The sequence below is a fragment of the Gopherus flavomarginatus genome, chromosome 12, assembly GCF_025201925.1.
Source record: "Gopherus flavomarginatus isolate rGopFla2 chromosome 12, rGopFla2.mat.asm, whole genome shotgun sequence".
NCBI lineage: Eukaryota > Metazoa > Chordata > Testudines > Testudinidae > Gopherus > Gopherus flavomarginatus.
This window is the reverse complement of record NC_066628.1, coordinates 36930894-36957771: the sequence shown is the minus strand read 5'-3', so window position 1 is coordinate 36957771 and position 26878 is coordinate 36930894. Positions and strand designations below refer to the sequence as shown.

Genomic DNA, 26878 nt, shown 5'->3' with positions numbered 1-26878 from the left:
AGGGTACCTGGCTTTGGAAGAGCCACAGGAGGAGGACCTTCAGAACACACTACAAGACCCATCTGTTTACCAAAGCCATACTGCTGTAAATGAAGACAAACATTAACGTGGGGCGGGGAAAGAGAATGTCTGTGGGAGGGGAATAAAAACAAACAAACAAACTCAGCTGCTGTAGAAAACCTCCCAAGGAGAGGTGAGGAGCAGCATTCACTGAGACGTCCAACTGGACAACACTTTGCACTTCAGTTACTTGTTTGGCGTGTAGATTCTGTGGTGACATAGACCACGTCTACACTACCCGCTGGATGGCGGGTAGTAATCGATCTATCGGGGATTAATTTATCGCGTCTTGTCTAGATGCGATAAATCGATCCCTGAATCGACGCCTGTACTCTGCCTCAGCAGGAGGGGTAAGTGGAATTGACAGGGGAGCCGCGGCGGTCGACTTGCCGCCGTGAGGACGGCCAGGTAAGTCGAACTAAGATACTTCGACATGTAGCTGAAGTTGTGTATCTTAGATCGATTTCCTCCCTCCCGCCCCAGTGTAGACCAGCCCATGCAATAAAAGAAACTCTAGCTAGTGAATTCCCAATATGGAAGCCAGAGGGAGCTAGGTGTATATTAGGTTCCACTTTACCTGGTGCCTGAAACCAAGACCGGAGACTTGCCTGTAATTTACGCAGCTCACTATCTTGTTTGAGTTTGTTGCACTGTATGTTTATTCACACAGTTATTAAGCCTCATCTTCATGTGCTCTGAGCTCACTGTAAAACCTGAGATGGAGTCTCGAGAAGTAGTTTGGTTCTCCCAAACGCCTGGACTAGAGCATGCAGACATTACAATTGACTAGTAACGTTCAGATACAATTGTTTTGTGGGTGCCTGAACCATCTTAAACTTGGACTATTAGTTTTTAAGCTACTAGCTCAGCTGTGGAACAACTGAGGACATTTTAGGTCATTATTCTTACACCCTTGTCCTCCATGCCAAAGATCTGTGGAGTCAGTGGAGTGTACCACCCACGTATGCCTTGCCATTCCACGTCGGAGGGCATAGGAGAGAGTCACCAAGGAAGAGAACCATGACACATACACTAAATGTGGCATAAAGAGGCCTCTTCCCTTTGCTGTACATTGGAATTGAGAGCCTCTTGAGGGAGCCTTACACAATACTGCAAGCCAAATCCAACATTTTTTTTTGGACCGATAAGTAAAATTTTTTTCCCTCCCATCATCTTACTAAGGGCAGACAGAATCTGCTTGGGCTGGTAGATATTTGTTGACCATTTTGCAAAGCATAAAGGTATTTATTAAAGTTATTTGTATTATGGTTGTGACGAGGCACTCCGGTCATGGACTAGGACTCTGTGCTCGGTGCATTATAAACACCGAACAAAGAGACACGCCCTGCCCCAAGGAGTGTACGCTCTGTTCAGTTCTCAGCTGTCCGTCAGCATGGAGGATGAGCCCTTAAGTGACTTGTTTCCTGGACAGTCGCTGTCGAGCTCCCAATTTTATCATAATACTGATTTTGTTAGCAATTATACTTAAGATTGTGGAAAACAGGGTAACTAAATTGATCCCCCATCATGTTACATTTCTTCCACTGCAATTCTGCTTGTGTCCCTTGTCTGGGTCGTCATCCTCCCCAGCCAGCTAGCAGCTGGAAGGGTGTAAATGCCGCTTAGCAGAACAAAAGTCTTTCCTCCTCTTACCCCAGCAGTGGCCAGCACCAGCGAGTGCATTTGATTGTAACTTTTTTTAGACACTATAACATTTTGAAGTATGTTTCCCCCTAGTGGTCAAATGACCTGGGCACCAGAGTGGAATGAAGTTTGACCCTTTGGCACCCAGTAGCTCAGCAGGAAGAATCCACTGAGAAGGTGAGGTGAGCATGTGGGCAGGAGCATGCAGTGTGGCTGGAGAGGAGACAGCCATTTCACACTGGATGCAGGATGCAGAGTGCAGAAACTGGCCAGCCTGCATAGGAGGGGCTGCGGGCCTGCCTTAAAACCTACCCTTCAACCTCCCAGTGTTTAAGTTAAATATTGAAGGAAAGCTGGTACATTATGGCAAATCCATTTTTAAAGTATTAGCTCTCTTTTCCCACAGGCTGCAGGGGCCAGGTTGCATGCAGAAATGCTAGCTATAGAAATACAGGGGAAGAGCAATACAGTAATTATGGCCCAGCACAAGGGACACAATAGCAGCTGGATCATTTTCTACAGGCCATCAGAGTCAGCTTTAGGAAGTTTAATACACAGAGGCCTGGGGCTGCTCAGGCTGAGAAAAGACAAATGGTTTTACACCTAATTAGGAGACTTGGTTGAAAATAGAGCAGATGGTATTGAACTGATAAGATATAAATAGCACTAATTCTTAGCACTAATAGGGCTTTTAATTCATAACTCATTCTCACAGCCCCCAAGCCCATTTAACAGAAAGGGAAGGTGAGGCAGGGTAAGTAAGTGGCTTGTTCAAAGTCACAGGAGGAAACAGGCATCTTGAGAGAGAGAGTGATCTTATGTGGTCAGGATCAGTCCAGTCCTCAACTACTAGTCATTTTCTCCAATGTATTCGCCTAATAAGTGTATTATTTAATTCAAGAGGGGTATTTAGTCACTAGAAATGTGTGCATTAGAAATTGAAACCAGGGTATTTGTGAATTGCTTGAGGCACTGGACTGAAACAGCTTGGAGTTTTGCACTGAAGGGCAAGCATCTTCCTTGCCTATGTATAGTATGTAGGACAACTTGGGATGTGCATGTTTGTTTATATATAGAGTAGCACTGCCATGAGACATGCCTTGAGACTCTTGTTTGGATGTGAATAAACATAAGCACTACCTCTGGGCTGTGCTATGGGGTATTATTAAGGGGAATTTTCTTTGCAGGGGTTAGGGAACGGATGGGATATTGCTATGGAAAGGGTTTAATGCAATTGCAGTACCTTTTTCCATCCAACAATACCTTCAGTTCCTGGGATGTTCATTGAAAGGCAGGGTTTGCTGGTACTCTGCAACAGAGGGCAATGTTAAAATGTGCGGGACTGAAATGGCAAAGTGGGACTCTGACTAATGAATGGAGGAATGTTTCAGTGCCAAGCTGCTGACGGACCATGGACACGTTCCAGGATGTGTTCCAGAAGGTGGAGAAGATTGGGGAAGGCACCTACGGAGTGGTGTACAAGGCGAGGAACAAGCGGACAGGCCAGCTGGTGGCTCTGAAGAAGATCCGTCTGGATTCGTGAGTGTCCACGATCCCAACCACAGTCCAGCTCACACATTCCACCCTGAAGCCAGAAGTCCAGGGTCCTGCCAATGCTGGGGTTTGAAACTGTCTAAAATGTTTTCCCAACACAGCTGCTGTTGTAACATGGTTAGGCAACCCCCATCACAGCATTAAGAAGCCACAATAGTGCCTTGCTGGGCCTGTCTGTAGCATAGTCTAAACCTCTTAGGATCAAAACCCAGTCCAAAAGGGAGCAGCAAACCATGCCATCTCCAGTCAAGCTTGAAATGGTTATCAAGCGCAGCTGTGCCCAAACCATACTCGAGAACCATCATCTAGCCAGGCCAGTTTGTGCTGCACAGTAGACAAGGCCTAACCTTCCTAATGGCACACAATCCTCACCCCTCATTCAAACTTACTGATCAGCATGGACAAGCTAAGAGCTCCCCGACAGGAACGGGAAACACGGTCAGTCTGAGAACGAGTATTCTAAGATGGCCAGTTTCTGGGGCACAGGCTTGTACACACTGTCATAACATCCCCCTCTGCATGCTCCTTCTCAAGCTAGTCTTAAAGCAATTCTCTCCCTAGCATGGACAGCCTCAAACCAGAGCCAACACTTGTTGGAATTTGGCTGGGCTGCCTCTGCGCATGCCAGTGGGACAACCAGGCTGGCTTAGGGCTTTTGCTTGGCCGTATAAAGAAGGGCCAGATTTTCAGGAGCACACCTCACCCACATTGACATGTATGACTGAGCTCTGGCCCCAGTTATGTGTGCTGAGCACTTGAAAATCTGATCCTGATCTCTCCTGAAAAATCTAGGCCTAAGTTGTCTATATACATATGGAGAGGAGAGGGTCCTAGATCGAGATCCCTTATATTTTCTGTCCTAAGCCCCTGTGAGTTTCCACCAAAAAGAAAGATCAGAAAGGAGGACGTCCATGAGCCACATGACCAGCTGAATTGGCATTTACCTGCTAGCATCACCCCAGGAAATAATGAGTCTGTTTTTCCCCACAGGGAGACAGAAGGGGTTCCGAGTACAGCAATCCGAGAAATCTCTCTGCTTAAAGAACTTAAGCACCCAAACATAGTGAGGTAAGAGAAGCACTCAGTCTGGCCATGGAGTGGGGGCGGTCGGGTCATTGCAGTACGACTCACTCACTACAGGTCAAGTGCAGTTGTGTCAGGCTGAGCAGCACAAGGATGTTAAACGTCTCCCAGCTTTGTATGTGCCAAGTAAAAGGGTAGTTGATAAAAAGGAAACAGACAAGGCATCTCTCAGTCATTCACGTATAAAAAAAAAATTGTTTTCTGCTCGCTCTCTGCCATAACCACTCACTTAGCTATTTTTCAAACAGTAAGTGCCTATCAAAGTCCCTGAGTGTTATTCAGTCATTACCCTGACACAGAGCGCTGGAAAAAGCCCACAGTTCCAGCGGATGGATTATATTTTTAGACACAGACACACATTAAGAAGTGTCTGGAACTTAAAAATCAGCTGAACAATCTCTTTTAACAGCGTGAATTAGCGTTCAAAGTGGAGCAGATTTACAATTTCACAATCTTCACGTGTTTCTTTTTCCTTCTGCGGTTGCATTAGTGCTGTAGAGAACATAATGGCCTTTTTCTCCATTGGGCATCTCAAACCTTGTTTTTCCCCTGGAAATGTCCTCAGTGTGTTTTTGGTTTTTAAACTTTGTCACCTTGCTGAGCTATTGGAGAAGATGACCGTGACTGCGAGACTTTTGTGGAGAAATTCAAATGCAAGAAACATGATGTAAAAATGTGTCTGGGTGTTGAGAGTCAGATGACAAATAAACAGAAATGGAGATAGGTGGCCAAGGAAACTGAATGCCATGCTTTGGCTGTGAAAAACAACAGGGTGTCTTACAGCAGGGCTCTAACTCTCGGGGGTTGGTTACCTTTGCCCCTTTTCTCAGCATTAGCCAGACTGCCTGGCTACTTGCAAGCTTTCCTGGTCAAGGCTCACTCCTTTCTGAAAGACCTTCCCAAGCAAGATTTCCTCTCCCCTCCTTAAAATCCAGGCCAGAGCTGCAGCTCTGGAGTGGCTATTTTGGAGAGCAGCAGCAGCAGCAGCATGTTACCCTTCCAACTAGATTTGTAATACAGCTGCACTTCAGCGAAAGAGCCATGGCCAGCCCGGGTCAGCAGACTAGGGCTCATGGGGCTATAAAATTGCAGTGTAGATGTTCGGGCTCAGGCTGGAGCCCAGGCTCTGAGAATCCATGCGGGGGTCTCAGACCCCAGGCTCCAGCCCGAGGCTGCACATCTACACTGCAATTTTACAGAGCTGCAGCCTGAGCCCTGGAAGCCCAGGTCAGCTGACCCAGGTTCCAAGACTCAGTGCATAGGCACCGACTTATTCTGGCACCAGAGGGTGCTTGACCCCCATTGGCCCCTGGCCCCGCCCCAACTCCACCCCTGCCCTGCCCCTATTCCAACCCCTTCCCCAAAGTGCCTGCCCCACCTCTGCCCTCTCCTGCCCCTGTTCAACTCCTTCCCCAAATGCCAGCCCTGCCTCCTCCCCTGAGTGCACCACGTTCCTGCTCCTCCTTCGCTCCCGGAGCTTGCTACAGCTGTTTGGTGGTGGCAAGCGCTGGGAGGTAGGCAGAGGAGCGGGTACGCTCAGGGGAGAAGGGGGAGGTGAGGCACGGCGGGGTGCCGGGGTGCCGGTGGGTGCAGAGCACCCACTACTTTTTCCCCGTGGGCGCTCTCGCCCCAAAGCACCCATGGAGTCGGCACCTATGACTCAGTGCAGTGGGATTTGTATTGCCGTGTAGACGTACTGATAGATTCAAAGACCAGAAGAGACCATTGTGATCATCTGGTCTGACCTCTTGTATAACACAGGCTGGAGAACTTCCCCACAATAATTCTGAAAGCAGAACTCCCATCTGGATTTAAAAATGGGAAGTGATGGAGAATCCACCCACCTAATGCGTATTGGCTACATTTTTGCTTTCATCAGGCTGTCCTTGTTCTTTTCAGGAATGCCTAGTCACGTGGAGGATGGTTTGTCACCCGCACTAAACTCTTCCTTCCAAGTCTTACCAGATACAATGGGCCAGCTTCTCAGCTGGCACAGCTCTGCCTTTCAATGAAGCTCTGCCAGGTTACACACATTGGTCACCTGGCCCTATTATTCCATTTACAAACTAGCTGCTGCTAATATAATGTAGAGAAGTTAGAGAATGGCTAGTAAGGCACGAGGCATTTCAAATAAATCCTGTTCCATTTAGCTGCTGAAGAAAAGACGCTAGCAAAGGGATTGTGGGCCTGCTAGAGGAGAACCTATCTGTGTTACCCACTGGCCTGTTCTACCCCTGTTTCATTACAGAAATAAGTATTGGTTTGGAGCACTGCTGTATAAAGCTGGTCAGGACTGTTTTTTATAAGACTGGGTATGGTTGTGTTTTGTGCTTAGGCTTCTAGATGTTGTGCACAGTCAGAAGAAGCTGTATCTGGTGTTTGAGTATCTGAATCAGGACTTGAAAAAGTACATGGACTCGTCCCGGACAGGGGAGCTCCCTTTAAGTTTGGTAAAGGTACGAAGTTTAGAGAAGTAAGAGTGCCACCTTTGCAAAATACCTACAGGCCATTAAGGCTGTGTTTATACCTGCTGCCCTCTGTTGGATGGACCCAGAACTGCTCAGCTGTGTGTTAGAGACTTTATACTGATAGTGGAAATTGTTGGTAAGCTCCCACAGTAAATAACTGACTCCCACAGAAGGCAGTGGGAGCCATGAGTGATGAGCACCTCTGCAAGTCAGGCCCAAGATTGTAGACAGTATTGTCTGGTTAGTTAATTTCCCAGCCATTTCCAGACTTCTCAGTTTGACCAACAACAAAACAAATGAAGTTGGGGGAGACAGTCCAGGGAGCTACCGCTAATTCTTTTTATATTGAGCAACATGCTGCTGGCACTGGCAGTGTCAGTGACAGCACAGCGTGGATTTGACTCCTTCCCTCCCCAAGGTAGCAGGAACGTGTCAGTGTATTGCTGGGTTGTGGTCAGAACCTCTGCCTTGGGTTTGGATGGAGCTTGGGCATCTGGGCTGTGGGGGAGAAGTTAAGAACATAAGAACGGCCCTACTGGGTCACACCATCAGTCCATCCAGCCCTGTATCCTGTCTTCTGACAGTGGCCAGTGCAAGGTGCCCCAGAGGGAATGAACAGAACAGGGAATCATCCAGTGATCCATCCCCTGTTGCTCATTCCCAGCTTCTGGCAAACAGAGGCTAGGGACACCATCCCTCCCCATCCTGGCTAATAGCCATTGATGGATCTATCCTCCATGAATGTATCTAGTTCTTTTTTGAAGTTATATTGCAGCTGTGAAATATTTTCCATACAGATGTTGGACACTTCCTTAATGAAGATCTACCATATTTCAAAGGTTGTCATTTAACCAGCCCAGTTTTTCACATTGTCTCATTGCATGGATGTCTGAATCTCTCCTTTTAGAGCTATCTGTTCCAGCTGCTGCAGGGTGTGAACTTCTGTCACTCGCACAGAGTCATTCATAGAGACTTAAAGCCTCAGAATTTGCTTATCAATGAAGTGGGAGCCATCAAACTGGCAGATTTTGGTCTGGCTAGAGCCTTCGGGGTGCCACTGCGCACTTACACTCACGAGGTAATGGCTGTGTCCCATCTGACCTAAGGGCCTTCACCTGGGTATCTTAGTGCCAGTCTCGCTCTCTGGTTTCTCCCATCTGAATTATTTGACTCCTATGAAAATAATGATTTCACAGGGGTAGCCATGTTAGTCTGTGTCAGCAAAACAACAAGGAGTCCTTGTGGGTTAGTCTCTAAAGTGCTACAAGGGCTCTTTGTTTTTATGAAAAATAATGTAATCTATGAATATCTAATATGCTCATCACTGTAAAATCTGTGTATCGGGCACTACAGTGGCCTGCACTGTTGCTTAGATGCCACTTCCTGTGTGGCTGGAGGGGGCATAGATGGATGTTATACATAAATAATCTTTCCAAGCTGAACACAGGAGGAACTGTCCCTTGCTAAGAGCAGAGACCTGTGTGCACCTGCCAAGTGAAACTAGACTGAAGAAGGGGTAGCCAATAGGTGGACTGTGGGCCAGATCTGGACCACCAGATGCTTTTGAACAGACCCTGAAATTTTATTTAAATTTTCTTCTCTGGAGTCTGGACCTTGACAAAAAAAATTGTCTACCCCTGGACTAATGCTTTTGTTTTGGTTTCTTGTAGGTGGTAACCTTATGGTACCGGGCCCCCGAAATCTTGCTGGGATGTAAATACTACTCGACTGCAGTGGATGTCTGGAGCATTGGCTGTATCTTTGCAGAAATGGTAGAATAGGCTTAACCTTTTTCTAAGTGAATGGTCCCTTCTTTTTAACATCACCTTCATGCTATTCAGGCTCACGCTTATCCATTTCTTACCATGGTCCTGGATGGCACTGGGAATACACCACGGAAAAGGCAGCTAGGAAGTTAGAAGCTTCTTAACTGTGCATTCAGGGTAAAATTCACTCCCCATAGGCAGGGCCCAGCACAAGAATTAGCCTCCACTTACAGCCTATTTCTCTCTATATGCGCACTTAAATCTTCCAAAAACTGCCCTCTACATCAGGGTGAAATTTTACCTGGGCTGGCCAAAACAGGACGGCAAGACCAAAGGGGACAAATGCCCAGTTTTGCCAAAAAGTGGGGTGCGACCCTTAGCGGATATGCAGGGGTAGAGCGGCAACGCCAGCCGTGCATCGGAGGGTGGGCTTGGGAGAGCAGCTTGGACTGAGTCAGCCCTCTGTGGGTGGGCAGCAGGGGATCTTGGGCTGGCCCTGCACTGAGGGTAGAGGGGGGCTTTGGGCTAGCCCCACACAGGTGGGCTCAGGCTGGCCCTGGGCTGGGGGCAGGGGACGCTCAGGCCAGCCCCATGCATGGGGGGGAGAGGAGGGCTTCAGGCCGGCCCTGTGCGGTGTCCCGTTTTCCCTTTGGGGAAATATGGTTACCCTATTTTAACCTCAGTGCTTGGATAACTGCTGCTAAGAGCTGGGTGCAGCAAGAAGACTGCATTACAGAACTCATGTCCGCCTGTGCCCGAGGCTCTCACACTGTGGTCTGCAGAGAGCTGGCATTTCACCTCACATGCCAAAAAATCTGGATTCCTTTAAAAGCAGCTTGAAACAAGGAGAAGACGGGCCTAGCTGCCACCACTAGGGCCTGCTGCCAGATTAGAGGGCAGAAGCAGAGGATGCCCTCAGGGATCAGAACTATCAGTGGGGAGGGAGCTTGTGCAGCCGGACAAAATCTGCAAGGGGAGTGGAGAAGGGGAGCAGGTGGGAGAGAAATACGCTGAGGGGAACTCCCATGTGTTTGTACATATATCAGCGAGAGGAGCAGAGCCCAGGGTGGGGGTGGTGGAATGAAGAGGACAAGCAGATGCAGTTATTTAACTTTCCCAAACACTTGCTGTCTTCGAGACAGTCACTAGACACTTCCCTAGCATTATGTTGCCATGGAAGGGGTTGCCCTACATTGGAGATGAACGTTATTCTTATTAGGGAATAATGTGAAGGAAACTTAATGGCCTGGACCTGGTGCTTTTGTTGCTCCCAGGTGACGAGAAAAGCCCTGTTTCCGGGGGATTCTGAAATTGACCAGCTTTTCCGGATTTTCCGCACCCTGGGCACGCCCACTGAGGCAGCATGGCCAGGGGTGACCCAGCTTCCTGACTATAAAGGAAACTTTCCCAGGTGGGCGAGAAAAGAGATGAAGGAGATCGTTCCAAACTTGGATCGGGATGGGCGAGACTTACTGGCGGTGAGTTCTGAGCAGGTGTTGGCGCTCAGCTCCTTCCAGTAGAGCAAAGGGGGAAGCATGTGTTCAGCTGAAACGACAAAGCGCAGGTCAGGTGGTGGTTGTGTTTTGCCTCACCCCTGAACCGGGCTCTTGTATGTTGGATCCATTGGTCACACACAGGTTCCTGCATGGGAGTAGGAATTAGTTCTACTGGGCTCCACGTACAAATTGCTGGATGAAATTTTCTGGCTAAAATACTGTGCTGTGTAGGCAGTTACACTATGATCGTAACTGTCTCTTTCAGCCATAAACGCTATGAATCTTTTCTATTCACGTTCCTGTGGTATCTGAGCACCTAAAAAGATTCAGGGGGCCGGAGTATTGGGGTGATTGCTGTTTCTCTCTTTTAACGTCCCTCCAGTGTCTTCCACACTGAAAAACGTACAAACTAGCTGTATGTGTGACGACTACACCTGGAATCTTGGTCTTAACAACAGATTCCCAGCCCCCTTCAGCAGCAGAGCTAGTAACGTAGGTTGCTAAGTGCTACATAGTAGCTGTGGTGCAGGATGGGTGTATATTGATAAATCAATGCACATTCATGCTGTAGTGTGTTTTCCCTCTTAGTAACTAGAGTAAGAAAATCCTGCAGTCGTGGAACAGCTGTTAAAACTACACTTAGTAGAACCCTCCAGGAAACACAGGCTGGTGGAAGGGATTTCACCTTTTACAGTGTTCCTTTGCCTGTGATTTTTTGATCCAAGATGGGTTATTGGGCAGTGATTTACCAGGGGTGGGGGTGGAGAAAGGGGGCAGAGGAATTGTGCTGTGAAGTACAGCTGCAGAAGTGTGGCCAGCCTGCTTGTCTGGAACAGACTCCTACCCTGCACATGCTCAGGGCACAATGTGCTGGCTCTGATCCAACTCAGGCAAGGTCTATGACCGCAGCCCCCGGAGGACTTTTTGGGGTGCCCTCCTTTTTCTAAATAATTGGGAAACCATATGGCTTGGTGCCACCAGCCTGGGGACTAGCAGATCTTGGTTCTGTACTAAGCCCTGCTACTCTCTGTCCTTAAGTGAATTTACAGTGTCTGTGGACCTCAGTTTCCACATCTGGAAAATGGGGATATCAGTCTCTAGCTTCTCAACTTGGATATTGCCACACCTGATTATTAAAGTCAGTAAAGCCCTCTTGGGCTGTCAGATAAAGGCCCCATGTAATAATTGGTTCTCTCTGGAGGCCAGAGTCTAGCAGAGAGGAAGCGGCACCAGCTTGAGCTATTTGAAAGCTTTTGCATTTGGTTCAATTAAACATCCTGCTTTAAAAACAAAAACAAAAACCCAAATTCTCTTGGTTTTCTTTTGCAGCAGTTGTTACTGTATGACCCCGACAGGCGCATTTCTGCCAAGGCAGCCCTCAACCACCAGTACTTCTTCTAGCAAAGCCCCCGTGACCCCAAAGACCAGCACATGCTGCAGAAACACTGCGGATGAAAGGACGCAGCGCCTCTGGCTGCCTGTATTCCTGGTGCTGAGCTCTGTGCATCAGTGCATTTACCGTCTCTGGTGGCTGAGCAGGGAGGCTGGCTGAGGTTGAAACACCTTCATATTACAAAGGAACCTGGAGGGAAGTGTTAGTTCTTATTTAGACAGAGGTGGTTGGATGCTCTCAGCCCATTGCTGGGGGTATCTGTTAGGGCCCTTAGAGATTTCTTGAGGTAGTTGTTACATGTGATAGGGACAGGCCTGATGGCACCATCTATCAGCCTATAATACTGACTGGGGGACACTAAATTCTCACATGGGAGAGCAACTTTCCAATCCTTGTCCCCTTGCCTGGGAGTGTAGCGAAAGTGAGGGTTGGAGCAGTGTAGCTTGTCTGTCCTTTCAGCACCCAGTCCTGGCTGTGGTTCAGATAGCCCATTGCAAAGAGATTTGTCAGCTTCCCTCCCAGCATCAGGCAGTGCTTGACCTAAAGCAGCGGGGAGAGGCGGCTGCCTACAGGCGGGAGTGTTGCTGTTTAGTGCTATTAAAAAGAAGAGGGGCTGTTAGTATTAGATAAGACTGTCTTCAACTGTTTAAGAATTTTAGAGTTTTAATTCCTGGTTAAACAGCAAGTGAAAATATCTTAAGAATGATCTTCATCGTGCAAGAAAGAGAAGCCGAAGGCTCCCGCTATGGCAACGTGTGAAGTCACAGTTCTGGAGAACACACCTTTTTGTTGTCCAAATGGAAAAAGTTCAGTCACTTGGGTTGGCTTTGACAATATTTTACTGTTTATCTTTTGAGTGATTTAGCACCAGGTTTTGATGCAGTTGTGGGAACTCTCTCCTCCAGTAAAGAAAATACATAGAATTTGTTCCTAAGTCTTGGTTGTTTGTTATAGGCTGCTCAGTTGTTTAGCCACCCCCTGGACTGGGGTAGTGATGGAATCTGACAATCTCTCATGTATGCCAAAACCTCGACCTGTGTTCACAGCACCAGCCTATCCAGCTGGTCCATTTCTTTATTACAGGCCTCCTCTTTTCCCTTTGTCTCTTTCATCAGGTCAGAACTGTCAGATGCTGAGACATCAGATAGTGTTTTGTAGAAGAATGGGCAGAGAACATAAAGATATCCCTACTGCAGGGAGAAACTGAGTTTCTTTCAAACAAAAGCTTTGTTTGAGTTTGTTTTATTTTCTGAAATACTCTGAAGACAGATGAGTTACTTTGTTCCATATTTTGTTTTCCCACCTGCCTTAAAAAGGGGGCTGCAGAGACTCTGATAAATGAATTAAACTGCATTACTCTGGGGGGGTCTATATCATCTTTCTCCAGCTGTTGAAGGGAACTATGGTCAAGTAGCAGTGTAATGCTGAACCAGCGGCTCAGCATTCCAGCTGGGTACAATGTTGTACTCTCTTTTGCAATATTTCTGATTCATAACAGATATTCCTATGCCTCTTTCAGCATTACTCGGGGGGGGGGGGGCGGGAGGGATGTTGTCTTTCTCCAGCTGTTGAAGGTAATTGCAGTCACAAAGCTGTGTAACACTAAACCATTGGCCCTTTCTTTCCCCGTACCAATCCATCTTGTACCTACAGTGCAGATTTGGAGGCTAGGAGGGATATCTAAACCCTCTCATTCCTATCACTGGATTTTAAAAATCCCAGAGCGAGCAGGTAGGTGAGGTAATATCTTTTAGTAGCCTAGCAGAAGTTGGTGCAATAAAAGATATTGCCTAACCCACTTTGTTTCTGCAATGTCCTGGGACCAACATCGCTGCAACACTGCAAATAAAACAACGCATTGTCAAAAGACCTCATGGAACAGCTGCCTTAGGAGAGTTAGGCTGGCCACAGTCAAGGATTACTTTCAGATTTGCTCATTCCTTAGGAATGAGCAAACTGCTGAATCCTCATTCATAGGGGTTGGAACTAGCACCCTTCGCTTGAAGTGGTTTCCATCATATACAGGGTTTACAGTTTGGTTCAGTGGCTCTCAGCACCCCCACTATACACATTGTTCCAGCACCCCTGACCTCAATGCTGTTCTCTTAGGAAAGCAGCAGCTAAGACTGTTGCAAAAATAGTTGGTGCAAGGTTGTATTTTAGTGACATTTTATATTCTAAGTGCTAAGCACTTGGAGAGGCAAAGTATTTCTTAGATATAGATGAATCATGCCAAAAGAACTCTACAGCTATTTATTCCAATTTTTAAATCAATTTGATTGGACAATGCGGGGTTTGTTTTTAAGCAGTACATGGGGAGTAGTACCTGTGTTCTCATCCAATCCTGGAGGTGGGACAATACCATGTGACTTATCTGACCCATCCCAATCAAGCAACACAACTTGAATTTCAAACATGTATGACCAATTCCTAGAGTAACAATGTGTGTCCATTACCCTCTGAATAGCAAATCTGAGAAACCCATGGCCTGCTCACGGAAATTCCATGAGAAAGAAAAGAGGCAAAATCTGCTAAATAAGATATTCATTCCTGGGCCAGTTCAGACTTTGTTGCCAAATCTTCAGCTGGAGGGAACTCCTGGCCCCATGGAACAGATTGAAATATTGGTGTGATGCTCACTGCTGAAATTCCAGGACTGTGAGGGGTGGTCAATGAACTGTTCATTGCCAATTCTGAGCATCTTTGGGTCAGGAAAGTGCACTGGAGTCAGTAATGCGATTCATACCTAGGCCTTCTAGGGGGACTGCAAGCTGAACAGGTACACCAGAGACTGCTTCACCAGCTTGCTGCCTCCAACCCAGTTTCCCCATCCTATTCTGACAGTAAATCAGAGGGACAGTTTTACAGAGCACTTAAGTTACAAAACTCAAAAACATTTAATTACACTGTATTCCCCAAACCTTCCTCAGCACCAAGGAGCAATTATTTAACATTTTTAAAGCAGTATCATGTCCCCTTAGTGAGCTGGGAAAGGGAGCAGCATGGGGTGAAGGGTGCTGCAGGTTTTTTTTAGCCCTTTCCAACAGATTAACTAAAAGGAAAGTTGACTCACCTGTCTAGGAAAGCTCAGAAGTTTCAGTACAGTTGCACTATCTGCAGAGGAAAACCATAGCTTCATGAGTTGCAAACCCTGGAGAAATACCCTAGAGTTGTTATAAGCTGCTGGAAGACAGAAGGAGGCTACCTGAGGCAGCGTTAGAGAGAGAGCTACTCTGTGATTGGCTGGCTACAAGACTGCTGGGAATCTGCAAGGCTATAAAAGCCAGTGAGCTGCTGCAGGTTAGAACAGGAGCTTGTGGGCGCTAGTGCTGACAGGCACTAGACCAGGAACCTGACTGAAAGCATGTAAGGTTAGTAACACAGAGATTCTAGTGTACATCTTGTTTTCTTTGGTGTACCAATAAACTGCCTTAGTTCATGAACTGACTGTCTGTCTGCCCCCTGTTCATAAGACCCAGGCAACCATCACAGGAAATCATTAGTAAAACCTGTGAGTACCGACAAGCATCTGATTCCAACCCACAGCTGATTAGAGAAGTTTAAAACATGCATTAATGGCATTCTGTGGGCACATCAGCAGCTCTTCACCTGGCTTGCAGGCCCTCGTTCTGTGTGGTAGGCCACATTTCCTCCCATCCAGCTGTTGCCTGGCCTTTGGAAAAGGCAGAATGATCTGCAGTTTCCATTAGTTGAAATTAGTTGATTGTTTCAAATTATTTTTGTAAGAACTAGATACAATACCATCCCCAGGGAGAGCCTGTGCATGAGTGGTGGGGGATGAAGAGAAGGATCTTAGCTAAGAATGATCAATCCCCCGGCCATATTGCCATCTCCTAGAAACCCTGGCAGTCTCCCGCACCCATTAGGACAAGGTACAAGCACTTTGCTTTGATTCTGAATCAAATGCAGAAGAAGTGATCCTTTCCTTTCAGCAGGGGCTGAGCATTGTAAAAAGGCACTTGGCCCAAGTCCCGTTGACGTTCACTCCTCCTTGTCTAATTTACGTAGCCACTTCTGGAAACATTACGCTGGGTCTAGAGTGTTACGGTCTATAGGGCCAGCTCCTCAAAGGTATCAGACACCTAAATGCCCAAGGGAGTTGGATGCCCACATACCTTTGAGGATCTGGGCCCTGGTGCTTAAGACAGGGCATGTTTAGACCTACACTGAAGGGTGGGTGGGGACATCCTCCATTTTCAAGAATAATACAGCAGTGGAGAGACACCTTCTAGTTTTATTGCATGCATAAGAATGAACAAACTTAGAGGCACATTGCCCCTTGACAGCCTCCCCGCACTTCAAGGTGTCAGGAAGTCACACAGTTTAAACTACCTCAAGCATATTTGTTGAAACAAAATCCCCTTTACTGTCCAAACCAGGCACAGACACTCAGGGCCGGCTCTTCCATTTAGGCGACCTAGGCAGTCACCTAGGACGCCAGGATTTGGGAGGGCGGCAATGCGGCGGCGGGGGGGTCCTTCCGCGCTCTAGGTCATCAGCGGCAATTTTGTGGCAGGTCCTTCACTCGCTCCGGGACCTGCCGCCGAAGTGCCCCGGAGACCGAGAGCGCAGAAGGACCCCCCTCCCCACTACAGAATTGCCGCCAACGACCAGGAGCACGGAAGGACCCCCGCCTAGGGTGCCAAAAACCCTGGCGCTGCTCCTGCAGACACCCATGCTAGAACCCTTTCACCCCAATGAATGCCTTATCTTCCTCTGTTGCCCCATTATGGGGAAGCAAGATTAGCTCACTAGAATAGTACGCAGCCAGAAATGCTAGGCAGTCTGCATCTGTGAGTATCACTGTGGCTTAATATCCTGATGGAATTGGAGGGAACATGGAGCTTGTTTTAGTGCCTGAATCGTGACAACATGGGAGAATAGCGCTCATGAGAGAGCCGATGAGACTGAAATCCCTCGGAGGTGGCTGGGAGTAGCAGCAGGCCACTCAGAGGATCTTTCCGGCAACGAGTCATGGCTTCTTTGTAATTCATCTTTTCCTTGGTGACTGGGTCAACAAGATCCTTCTCATAGTTGGGCTCATCCTGGAGCATCTTAGCCAGGTCGTCGCTAATCATGCCTGTCTGGGCTGCTTCCAACACTGAGATGCGACCGGTTTTCTTGGGATCAATGAGCCCCCCGGTCAGGTGTTGGACCTGTAGGTAGGGGAAGGCACTGTCCTTGGTCATCCATCCTTTCTGAACTGCCTCCCCAACAGACAGCCTCCTCTTGGTCACAGGGTCCTCTACACCTGTGAAAGCTTTCTGGGCATTCAGCAGCCTCTGCATATAGGTGTTATCGATCAGCCCTCTGTCTATGGCTTTGTGGACAGAATACCGGTCCCGCGTGATGAGATCTACGATGCCCCCAGTTGCAGCCTGGGCCTCCAGCAGCTTTTGAGCGGTCATGGGATCCACCATCTTTTTGATGACAGCGGTTCTTAGGTTGCACTTGGTGTCGGTGGCAGTGTCGAACACTCCGGCAATGGGGAAGCTGTCATCGCAGAAGCTTTTCTGCAAGCTCGGAGGAAAGAAGCTTTGGGTCTGCTGCTGCATCGTCGGAGATGGAAGTGGAGACTTAGAGATTATGGAGCCAATGGACAAAGAGGAGGGAGGCTTGGATTCCCCTGCTACCAACAGAGCAAACTCTGAGATTGGAATCTTGCCATCCCTGTACAGCTGGTACTCCTCTTTCGTAATCTTCCTAAACTTCAGGGCATCCTCGATGGAGTACTGTTTCCCACTCTTCCTGTCGAGCAGGACAGAAATATCCCCATTGGGGCCCAAGGTAGTGATTTCCTCCCAGTCGCACTCTAGTTCTTGCAGCTGGATGTATTGGTTTCTGTCTATGATTCCTCTTTTGTAGGCCTCATAAGGAGACATATCCTTCCCCGTCTTAGGGTCCAAAATGGAGATTTTAGTAGAGAGATTAGTCTCTCTCATCTCAGTCTCGTGGCTCTTTTCTTCCCGGTTGACCCCAGACTGGAGTTCCCGGATGGACCTCTCTTTTTCGTAGATCTGGTCCTTCTCCCTTAGGATAGCTGCCTCCAGGAAGGACAGTTCTTGCTCACGCTGCATCTTTTTTTGCCTGTCATTCTCTGTTTTTTGGCTGAGGAGTTTGGACTCCTCTCGGAGGACAAGGACTTTCTGCTGCTTCTGCCTTTCCAGCTCCCTGAGCTCACTCTCCAGGTTGGCTCTCTCTTGGATTGCCAGGTTTCGTGCTTTCTGGAGATCAGCCTCCTCACGGGACCAGGTCCTTTTCATGCCTTCAGCTCTCTCTATTTTCTCCTTGAGTCGTCGTATGTCCTCTTCTGCATTTTGCCGGGCAGTTCTCTCTCTGCTCAGCAGCTCCCAGATCCGTGCACGTTCATTCTCTAGCACTCTGTCTTTCTCCACTCTGATAACCTCCTTGTAGATGATCTTCTCCTGCGATTTTGTTTTCTGCAGGATGTCAATCTGGACCTGCAGGTTCTTGCACTCCCTCTGCAGGTTCAGAACCTGCATCTTTTCATTTTCCAGCTCCAGACGCAGTCCACTAGCAGCCTGCTCGAGCCCTGGATCCTTCTCTAACTTGACCACTTCTTCCATGATGATCTTCTCTTGCACTGGTGCAGGGCTTTCCTCTATTTCCTTTATTCTCATGGTTATTTGACGCAGCTCCTTTTCCAACGCAAGCCTCTTGTTTCGATCTTCCTGGAAGTTAAGCAGCTTCTCTTTCTCTTCCACCACAGATCGAAGCTGCTGTACCTCACGTTCTACACGACGCCTGTTACTCACTTCCTCGTCCAAACTCCGGCTCAGCCTGTTGTGCTCATCCCTGAGCTTTGGATCCTTTTGGGTGAGAACCACCTCCTGGACCACCACCTTTTCTTCAGGCTTCCTCCTCTCCAGCAGCATGTACTTGTTCTGCAGGTCATAGATGGTGTCCTCAGCTGCTCTCCTCTTTTGAGACACATTGCGCACCTCTTGGCGGAGGCGATCAGCTTCTTTTTCCAAGAGTGGGTCATTCTCATATCGGACAATTTCCTTGTTGACCAGCTTGGTTTCAACCTTGGACCTTTCCCTTTTCCATTCATCCCTTTCACCCTGCAGCCGGATAAGCTGCTCCTGGGACCTGCCATTTGTGTTCACCAACTCATTGAGCTGTTCCTTCAGCCTGTCGATTTCTCTAAGAATCTCTGGGCTCTTCTCAAGTTTCACCACTTCCTGGATCACCTCCTTATACTCCACAGTTGGTTTCTGAGACCTGAGGATGTTCAGCTCAGACAAGGCTTCTTCCACCTCCTTCTCAATCTTTGTCCTTTTACTAGTAACTTCTTGGAGCTCCTTCTTCAGGCGAGTAATTTCCTTCTCTGTCTCTGGATCTACCACAAAAATCTCATTGACTCTTTCTTTAACTTCTACCTTTGGTTTTTGCCTCTCTGCAATGATGTATTTGCTTTGCAGCTCTGCCAGCTCTCCTGTTAACATCAGGTTCTTCTTCTTCTCTTCTTCGATGAGAGTTCTAAGCTTGGAAGACTCTTTCAGCAGCTCTGGGTCCTGTTCCACCTTCTTCACCTCCTTGACAATGATTTTGGGTTCTGCTACTTCAATCAGCCTTTCCAGCTCCTCGATCCTACTGTTCAGTTTGATTGTCATGTCCTCCACAGATTTCCTGTTGAAGGTTTCTTTGTCAATTTCCATCTGCAAAGTCCTGACGGCCTTCAGCATCTCCGGGTCTTTTTCCAGCTTGATCAACTCTTTCACTACCACTTTCTCTCGGACGTTGGGCTGCTTCTGCTCCAGAATGTACAACTCTTTCCTGAGCCGTTCAAGTTCAGAGGAAGCAGTGGAGCTCTGTTCTCTGAGATGCTTGATTTCCGCACGGAGGCTAGCTGCTTGGTTATCTAGGTTTGGATCCCTCTCGATTTTAGTGACCTCTTTGGTAAGCAGCTGGGTCTCAACCACCTTCCTCTCTTTCTCCATCTGGATGAGCTTCTTGTTCATCATTTCGATATCTGCCTGCAAGCTGTCCCTTTTTCTGCTCTCATCCTTAATCTGATGCGTCATCTTAGCCAAGTCGCTCTCCAGTTTTGGGTCTCTGTAGTATTCAACCACCTCCTTTTCTTCCACTCTTTCAATGGGCCTTTGAGTCTTCAGCAGCAGAAGCCTGTTTCTGTGTTCCTCCAGCTCTTGCTGAACCTTGGCCACTTTGTTCCTTTCTTCCTCCAGCTGCAGTTTCAGTGCCTTTGATTCTCTTGTTGACTGAGCCAGATTTTCTGACTGTTGCATTTGCTCATGTTCTGCCTGCATCTCCTCTTTTACTTCCTTCTGCAAGGAGAAAGCAAGAAGTTCATTAGAAAGATAAGGAGTTAATTTCACTCTTAGAGCATGGCCTTGGTGGCCTTTTCTCTGAATCCTAAAGTCTTACAATGCTGGCCAGCTGAAGAACGGGAAGAGGTGATAGCAGGCAAAACTGGTATAGAACTCTAGGTTCTAACTGACAAGAATCACTTAGCCTTTGATTACACGCAATCAGCAAAAATGGATGTGGTTGGGGTACTGTTCTCCCAAGTGAAACAAGCTATATTGGAGTCATAAACTAGTATGATATTTCGGATATTTGTATCCAGGGCCGGCTCCAGGCTTTTTGCTGCCCCAAGCAAAAAAAAAAAAAAGGAAAAAAAAAAAAGGCTGGAGTGCGGAGTGCCGCCTTCGGAGCGAAACCCCCGCCCAAAAACGGCCGCCGAAGTGCCGCCCCTTGAAAAGTGCCACCCCAAGCACATGCTTGGAACGCTGATGTCTAGAGCTGGCCCTGTGTGTATCTTTAGGGTTGTCCAGCAAGAGGAAATGCTAAATTCCTGCCATGCTGATACAGGCTGTTGGGTGGGTCTCTCTCCGAAATTCCTAGTATCTAAGCATTGGTTAGACAGAGCTGTGGACACTAGTTAATAATCTGAATTCTGGATCCCTTTTTTCCCATTGAAAACAAACATTTGTTAATACATTCAGTGGCCACACATGGGCAGGTCCTCGGTTTTGTATCTCACTGGAAAGATGGCGTCTTTGGTCAGCAGTGCAATGCCCCACGTGCCATGCTGAGGCAGAGTTCCCTGCTGACTTGGTGGGAACGGTGCCATCTACTGGTTCACTAGGACTACTGCCTCTAGCACAACTGCCTCTAGCACAACGAGTCCTCCACCTCCTCTCCCCCAGAGGTTTCCATCCACGTCCGAACCCTGCTTGACTTTGAAATCTGGTGAGATCACAGTTTGAGGCAGGACCCTGAACAATTCTGCTGCATCACACTGATAAATTACTTCTTTCCCGCCTTGCAGGTAGGGCATGTTCACTATAAAAAAGGGTTAAAACAGTTTGCAGGTACCTTCTCTACCACCTTCTTGGCAAACTCCAGCCGGCTGAGCTGCTCCTTGTTTTCTGCTGCGGTCTCCGTGTAGAGTTTTGTCACTTCATTCTCCTAAACAGAAACAGCAAGAATGATTTGGGGAGTCACCAGTGACTTGGCTTAGACATACTGTGTTCCTCCTGCCTCTCCACCCTCCAGCCCGACGCATCCTCTGTGCAGTAGTTGTAACGTGAGGCTCTCAAATCACTTTACAGCCTTTAACTGAGCTATCCGATACCTCTGTTATCATCACCCCTGATTTTATGGCTGCAACCGGGCCATGGGGTGGTTAAGAGACTAGCCCCGGGTCATGCAGCAAGTCAGTGGCAGAACTGGGAATACAACATGGGAGTCCCAAGTCTGTCTCACAGTCCAAGTCCAGTCCTACATGATATTCTCCCATATGGCCAGCTACAAGGCAGTAACACTTAGTGGTCACGGTGTGCCCAAGTAACATTCTTGGCAGGTGCCAGGCATATTAACATGCAAGCACCAGCTGAACCCATATATAGCAGCCTGGACATGCTCAAGCCAAAAGCTTGGAACTGGAAGACAAATGCAGCCCTCAGCAGCAATATTCAGAACCCCAAAAAGTGAACGGTTACTTTTCATTCATGCCAGAGGCTGCTCTAGCGCTGGGTGGATGGTCTGAGGAGCTGCTCTGAGCCCACTCAGAAGAAGAGGTTGGGATTTTTCTTTGTGGACCCATACACATCTACATGAATGTGGTTTGGATTCACTTGCCAAATCATTTGCCAAGCCCTAGAAAAAGGGCTCAATCGTTCTGATTTGTAGTTCTTGATGTCGTGCAAGTGTAAACTACAGCAATGCTGCACTGGTGCAAGCCAGGAAAAAAAAACTGTTCGCATGAGAGCATCAGCTATTCTAGCAGCAGCAAATGGTCCATGCAACCCAACATCCCTGTCCTTTTACCACGTAGCTTCACTGAACGTACGGTAAGTAGACATCATCAGCAATACCCAGGCAAAGTAATTATCTCTATTCTGATATTTCATATACTGCTTTGTCCAGTGCTATTAGAATCAGATAGACCAGCGGCACTGCTTGTGCTTCAGGAGTAAGACAATCACTGTAGGGTTGCCAACTTTCTACTCCCACAAAACCGAACACCCTTGCCCCGCACCTTGCCTTGCCCCTCCTCTGAGGCCCCACCCCCGCTGAGGCCCCACTCATTCCATCCTCTCTCCCTCTGTCACTCACTCTCCCCACCCTCACTCACTCATTTTCACCGGGCTGGCTCAGAGGATTGGGCTGTGGGAGGGGGTGAGGGCTCTAGCTTGGAGTGTGGACTCTGGAATGGGGCCAGAAATGAGGGGTTTGGAGTATGGGAGTGGGATCAGAGCTGGGGCAGTGGATTGGGGCATGGGGTGTGTGCATGGGCTCCGGCATGGGACTGGGGATGAGGCTGGGACCGAGGGGGAATCAGGGCTGGGACAGGGAGTTGGGGTGTGGGAGTGGACCAGGGGTGCAGATTCCAGGTGGCGCTTACCTCAGGCGGCTCCCAGAAGCAGTGGCATGTTCTCCTTCCGACTCCTACATGGAGGTGTGGCCAGGCAACTCTGTGTGCTGCCCTGTCCACAGGCACCACCCCTGCAGCTCCTGTTGGCTGTGGTTCCCGGCCAGTGGGAGCTGTGGAACCGTCGCTTGGGGCAGTGGCAGAGTGCAGAGCCTCCTGGCTGCCTGTGTAGGAGCCGGACGGGGGACATGCCGCTGCTTCTGGGAGGCATGGAGCCTGCCTTTAGCCCCACTGCGCCGCCAACTGGACTTTTAATGGCTCGGTCAGTGGTGCTGACCGGAGCTGCCAAGATCCCTTTTCGACAGGGCGTTCCAGTAGAAAATCAGATACCTGGCAACCCTATCAGTGGCTGCAGTCAGAAGTGGGGGGAGAGTGGGAAATTGGAGGAACAATCAATACCTCCCCAAGGAAAGAGGAGAAACTGCAGGTTGATTTCAGACAAGGTGTAAGCAGGTGAAACCACATGGAGGTCCATGAAACTGCATCTCCTAACACCAGGTCTCAATATGGCACCAGGCCTTTGTCTAAAGGTCTCACCTGGGCCTGGATGCTCTCTTGCAGTGGGGTGACGCGCAGTCTTTTGGCAGCGGAAGCACTCAGGGTGGGGTCCAGAGAAGAGCAGTATTTGCCTGCCTGAAGCTCATAGGCCTATTACAAGTGAAGACAAAGAGGTCAGATTGGGTCTCTGCTGGGGAAGACGAGATGGCAGCACCACATGGAAAAACCCAAACATACGTTGAGAGCAGACTGCACGGTCTGGGATAGTTTGACCACGGCGTTCTTCTCAGCCTCCTTGCCCTGGATTTCCTCCACCAGCCTCTACGGGAGAAGGAGACAGGACCTGAGTACTTGCATCTCAACAAAGCTCTTAGTAAGCACTGGATGCTATCAAACAAAAGGCAGTCAGGGAGGGAAAGAAGCTGCTTCTCCAGGGGTTCCCATCAGAAGGGAACAAAGACGCCACCAAGGGGATGGGGAAATGCTCTCGGCAAAGAGAGCATGACACAGCTGCAGTCTGGCATTTCTGTCTGGTTAATGGCACAAGCTGACCCATCTCTCAGCAATGGAATCTGTGGGGCTCCAAGCTATGGGGATGGGGGTGGTTATGTCAAATCATGGAGGTGACTGAGCATTGGCCTTGTGTGCCTCGATAAGAGATCAGAATCCTGGAGCCACCTGGACTCTTTTCCCCTTGACTGATAGAGCTCAGGTACGTCATGGAGGGGCGACTGCCTACCGGCTCTTGGTGTTTGCTCAGAGAGTCTCATTTGAGAGGCCACCTCTCTCCCCAGCATAGTACTGTGTCATTCGAGGATGTTGGCAGCTACAGAGATTAGCAGCCAATTCCCAGTATGAATGGGAAGGGGCAGCTGGCAGGAGGTGCTCCATGAGGGCCACCTGGGCTTTGAAGGCCATGCAGCAGCATGCTCATAGATGCAGGATCTGGCCCCCCACATTCTCTATCCTGCTCTCCACTTGTTGCAAGCTGCCCTCTGCATCAGGCAAGGTCCTGCTTTTTCTGCGCTAGTCACTTCACTGCCGCAGGTGAAACAGGGGAAGAGAAGCAGAGCGGCAGTTTCCACTCCACGTAGGTTCCAGGTGAAACCAGGGACACTTCTTTCCCCTCCCCACATCTGTGCCCCCCCGGAGGCCTGGCAGGAGGCTCACCTTCTGTGCCTGCAGCTTGTAATTGATCTGGCTTGGCCCATCCGTGGTCTTGACCTGGTGCTTGGGCAGGTTGTTCATCCAGAACATCATGTTCTCGTTGGAGTTTTGGAACTGCTGATAAGTGAGGTTGGTGTTCTGGAGGGTCTTCTCCCTGGATAGGTGAGGGAGCAGGGGGAGAGATAGCTCAGTGGTTTGAGCATTGGCCTGCTAAACCCAGGGTTGTGAATTCAGTCCTTGAGGGGGCCAATTAGGGAACTGGGGTAAAAATCTGTCTGGGGATTGGTCCTCCTTTGAGCAGGGGGTTGGACTAGATGACCTCCTGAGGTCCCTTCCAACCCTGATATTCTATGATTCTCATGTGCAAATTACTAAAGGGACACTGGGAATGTCACCAGATGAAAACCAGGGTAATTAAAGGGGTGGTTATAGTAAGCAGGAAGGCTTGGCTGGGAGCACAGTTCTCTCTAGTAGAGTGTGTAATGAATGCTAAATTGTATTTATCATGTTCAACCCTAGGTGCCGACATACCTTACCTGAGAGACAAGAAGGGGGAGGAAATACATTTTACTGGGGAGAGAGACACACAGAGCTTGTCTTCGGGGCTGGGAAAGGTCCGCCCAGCCTCACAGCAGAATGCAAGGGGAGAACAGATTGTTTAGCACATATTCTAAGTGTTGTGCAGGTTTCCTTTGAGAATGAGGACCAATGGAGGGAGATTGCTTTGCGAAAGGTGTTCACCCACAGGTGACAGGGTCTTTTGTCTTTTATCATTTTCCTCTGAGTTCATTTGGGAGCATAGTGACTGTCTGGTTTCATTTAAAAAGATGAGCGAAGGAGCTTAAATTCATTGCCCTGCTAGACACTAAAAATCATGGCTGAACAGAGACACTGGATTTATGGTTAATTACAACAGTCTCTGACCCACTAACCCCTTCTTTTTGTCCTCTTTTTGTCCTCAAGGCCACTCTGACTTGAGTGGTCCCTTACAATATGTGCTGAGCCCCAAGCCCCTGATCCCCTTCTCCACCACCCCACTGCAAGGCAGAGGTCCTGAGCTCACTCCCTCCCCCGCCAGTCTGGTAGGTTGAGAATAGGGGGATAAAGGGGACTTGCAAGCTGCACTTTAACGGTAAAAGAGCCACATCTGGCCACCCCTGCTCTATAAAAGGGAAGCTCTGTAACCAGCCCATATCTGGGAAAGGAGCGTGACCTGTTCGTAGCAGCCCTGCAACCTGTCTGTGAACAATGAGGACACGACAGACTGAATTATGGAGAGGGGAAGTTTTAAAGTCAGGAGACAGATTGCCCTTCCTGCTGGGTTAACTCTGCAGTTACCTGCACATCTACAGGGGCAAGTGGCAACTGGGAGAGGGGAGGGCAGGAGCAAACAGCGCTCGTCCCAGTTGTCGCACCACAGAGGCAAAGCCTATGCTGTACATAAGATTGCTGCACAGCATGCCACAGCTAGGCACACTGGATCCCTAGCTACACTGGCCTGGGGGAACTGGTCTGGGGTCCTGGGACAAAGAGGAGTCTAGAAGATATCCCCAGAGGGTCTCAAATCCTAAAGCTGGCCCTTCAACTCAAATGACTCAGGTAAATTTGGGTTTGGCGGACGGACCCAGTTCTCTCCTGGCTGTCCCACCCCAAATCCCAGCCTCCATCGCGATCCCACGTAAAGGAGGCTGTGCTGCTCACCGGTGATCCAGCTGGTCGGCCACAGCGTGGTAGCGGTCGTTGAGGAGCTGGACCTCCCGCTTCTGCCGGGGGAGATCCGGACAGTACTCCTGGAAGTTGTTCTGCACAGCGCTGCAGCTGTGCTCGGCATCCTTGAGGCTGCGGTTCAGCTTCAGCACACAGTCCTGCTGGGCAACCTGATCCCGCTTCAGCCTCTGGGAAGGAAGAAAATGCTGGATTAGTGTCAGTGGTTCCGCTCATGCTGCCTACCCAACACCTGGCCCTGTAAGACTGTTGGCGTCCCAGAGAGGGAGTCACTGGCTGAGTGGGGCAGAAGAGAATGGAGGGAGCTTCTCTTCCCACCCCAACATCTTTATCATCAGTAGCGACGGGGAAATTGATACAGAAAAAATTCACTGCGGGTTCACACGGGTGGTAGAATGCAAATGTTGCTGAGTGCGAGGGTGACGTGGGAGGGACAGATGTTGGGGGAAGACTTGGGGAATTAGTTGGAGAGACGGGGAAAGAGAGAAAGGGGCTGACGTGGGTGGGGTCAAGAGAGCTAGCGGTGGCATTGAAAAAAAAAGTCATGGTGAGTAAAGGGGGAGTTAATTATTGGGCAGAGAGACTGGGGCTGGGAAACAGCTGGAGAAGGAGTGTGCAGAAGAGCAGCTGACTATGGGGGTGCTGGGGCAGATCAATGAGGGGAGTGTTTGGTGAGGAACATAGGTGGTTTAGATCTCTGGGGTGGGAGTCGGTTCTTACAGATGCTGCTCAGTGACTGTGACAGATGTAACATTTTATCCACCTACCAATAAACAGCAGCTTCTGAACTGGTGAAAGTGATTTCGTCTGCAGACACTATGGAAGCTCATTTAGAGCAGTGTTTCTCGGATGGCGGGTTGCACCCCCTGGGGGCGGGAGGTCCCCAAAGGCAATCAAGTGAGTCGTAAGGTATTGAAAATGTTACAACCGAAAGCAAATGAAAATCTCACTCCCCACATGCCCTGACCCTTCAATGTAGGATTCTCTGCCACTGCCAGCTTCCCCAAACACACGCACGCAGGTCAATTACACAGGCCTCGCACTGCTAGCCTTGATCCATTTTTTACTTTTACAGCTATAGA

The 26878-nt window shown here is 48.8% G+C and overlaps 2 protein-coding genes across 9 annotated transcripts in view; one reads left to right on the top strand and one right to left on the bottom strand.

Annotated features, from left to right (window-relative positions):
* EVPL (envoplakin) overlaps positions 1-26878 on the bottom strand; it is a 74617-nt gene that overhangs the window by 3022 nt on the left and 44717 nt on the right. For 3 of the 4 annotated variants that reach the window (XM_050919211.1, XM_050919212.1, XM_050919213.1), the window contains 6 exons: positions 25773-25966; positions 24075-24225; positions 23142-23225; positions 22944-23054; positions 20849-20941; positions 12474-19794 (listed from right to left, as the gene is read on the bottom strand). In XM_050919211.1, the coding sequence (XP_050775168.1) occupies positions 16336-19794; positions 20849-20941; positions 22944-23054; positions 23142-23225; positions 24075-24225; positions 25773-25966 (4092 nt within the window). In that variant the 3' untranslated portion in view covers positions 12474-16335. Of the gene's footprint in view, positions 1-12473; positions 19795-20848; positions 20942-22943; positions 23055-23141; positions 23226-24074; positions 24226-25772; positions 25967-26878 lie in introns of those variants that run through there. The other variant, XR_007768723.1, reaches the window with a different exon arrangement.
* Positions 29-12387, top strand: CDK3 (cyclin dependent kinase 3). 5 transcript variants are annotated; one of them, XM_050919425.1, is made up of 8 exons: positions 29-468; positions 3096-3243; positions 4249-4326; positions 6677-6797; positions 7717-7887; positions 8480-8581; positions 9850-10053; positions 11401-12387. In XM_050919425.1, the coding sequence occupies exons 2-8, from the start codon at positions 3116-3118 to the stop codon at positions 11470-11472; spliced, it is 876 nt and encodes a 291-aa protein (XP_050775382.1). In that variant the 5' UTR covers positions 29-468; positions 3096-3115; the 3' UTR covers positions 11473-12387. The 5 variants fall into 5 exon arrangements, with proteins under 5 accessions (XP_050775382.1, XP_050775380.1, XP_050775383.1 ...); XM_050919423.1 differs by having other exon boundaries at positions 1798-3243; XM_050919426.1 differs by lacking the exon at positions 29-468 and adding an exon at positions 1238-1881.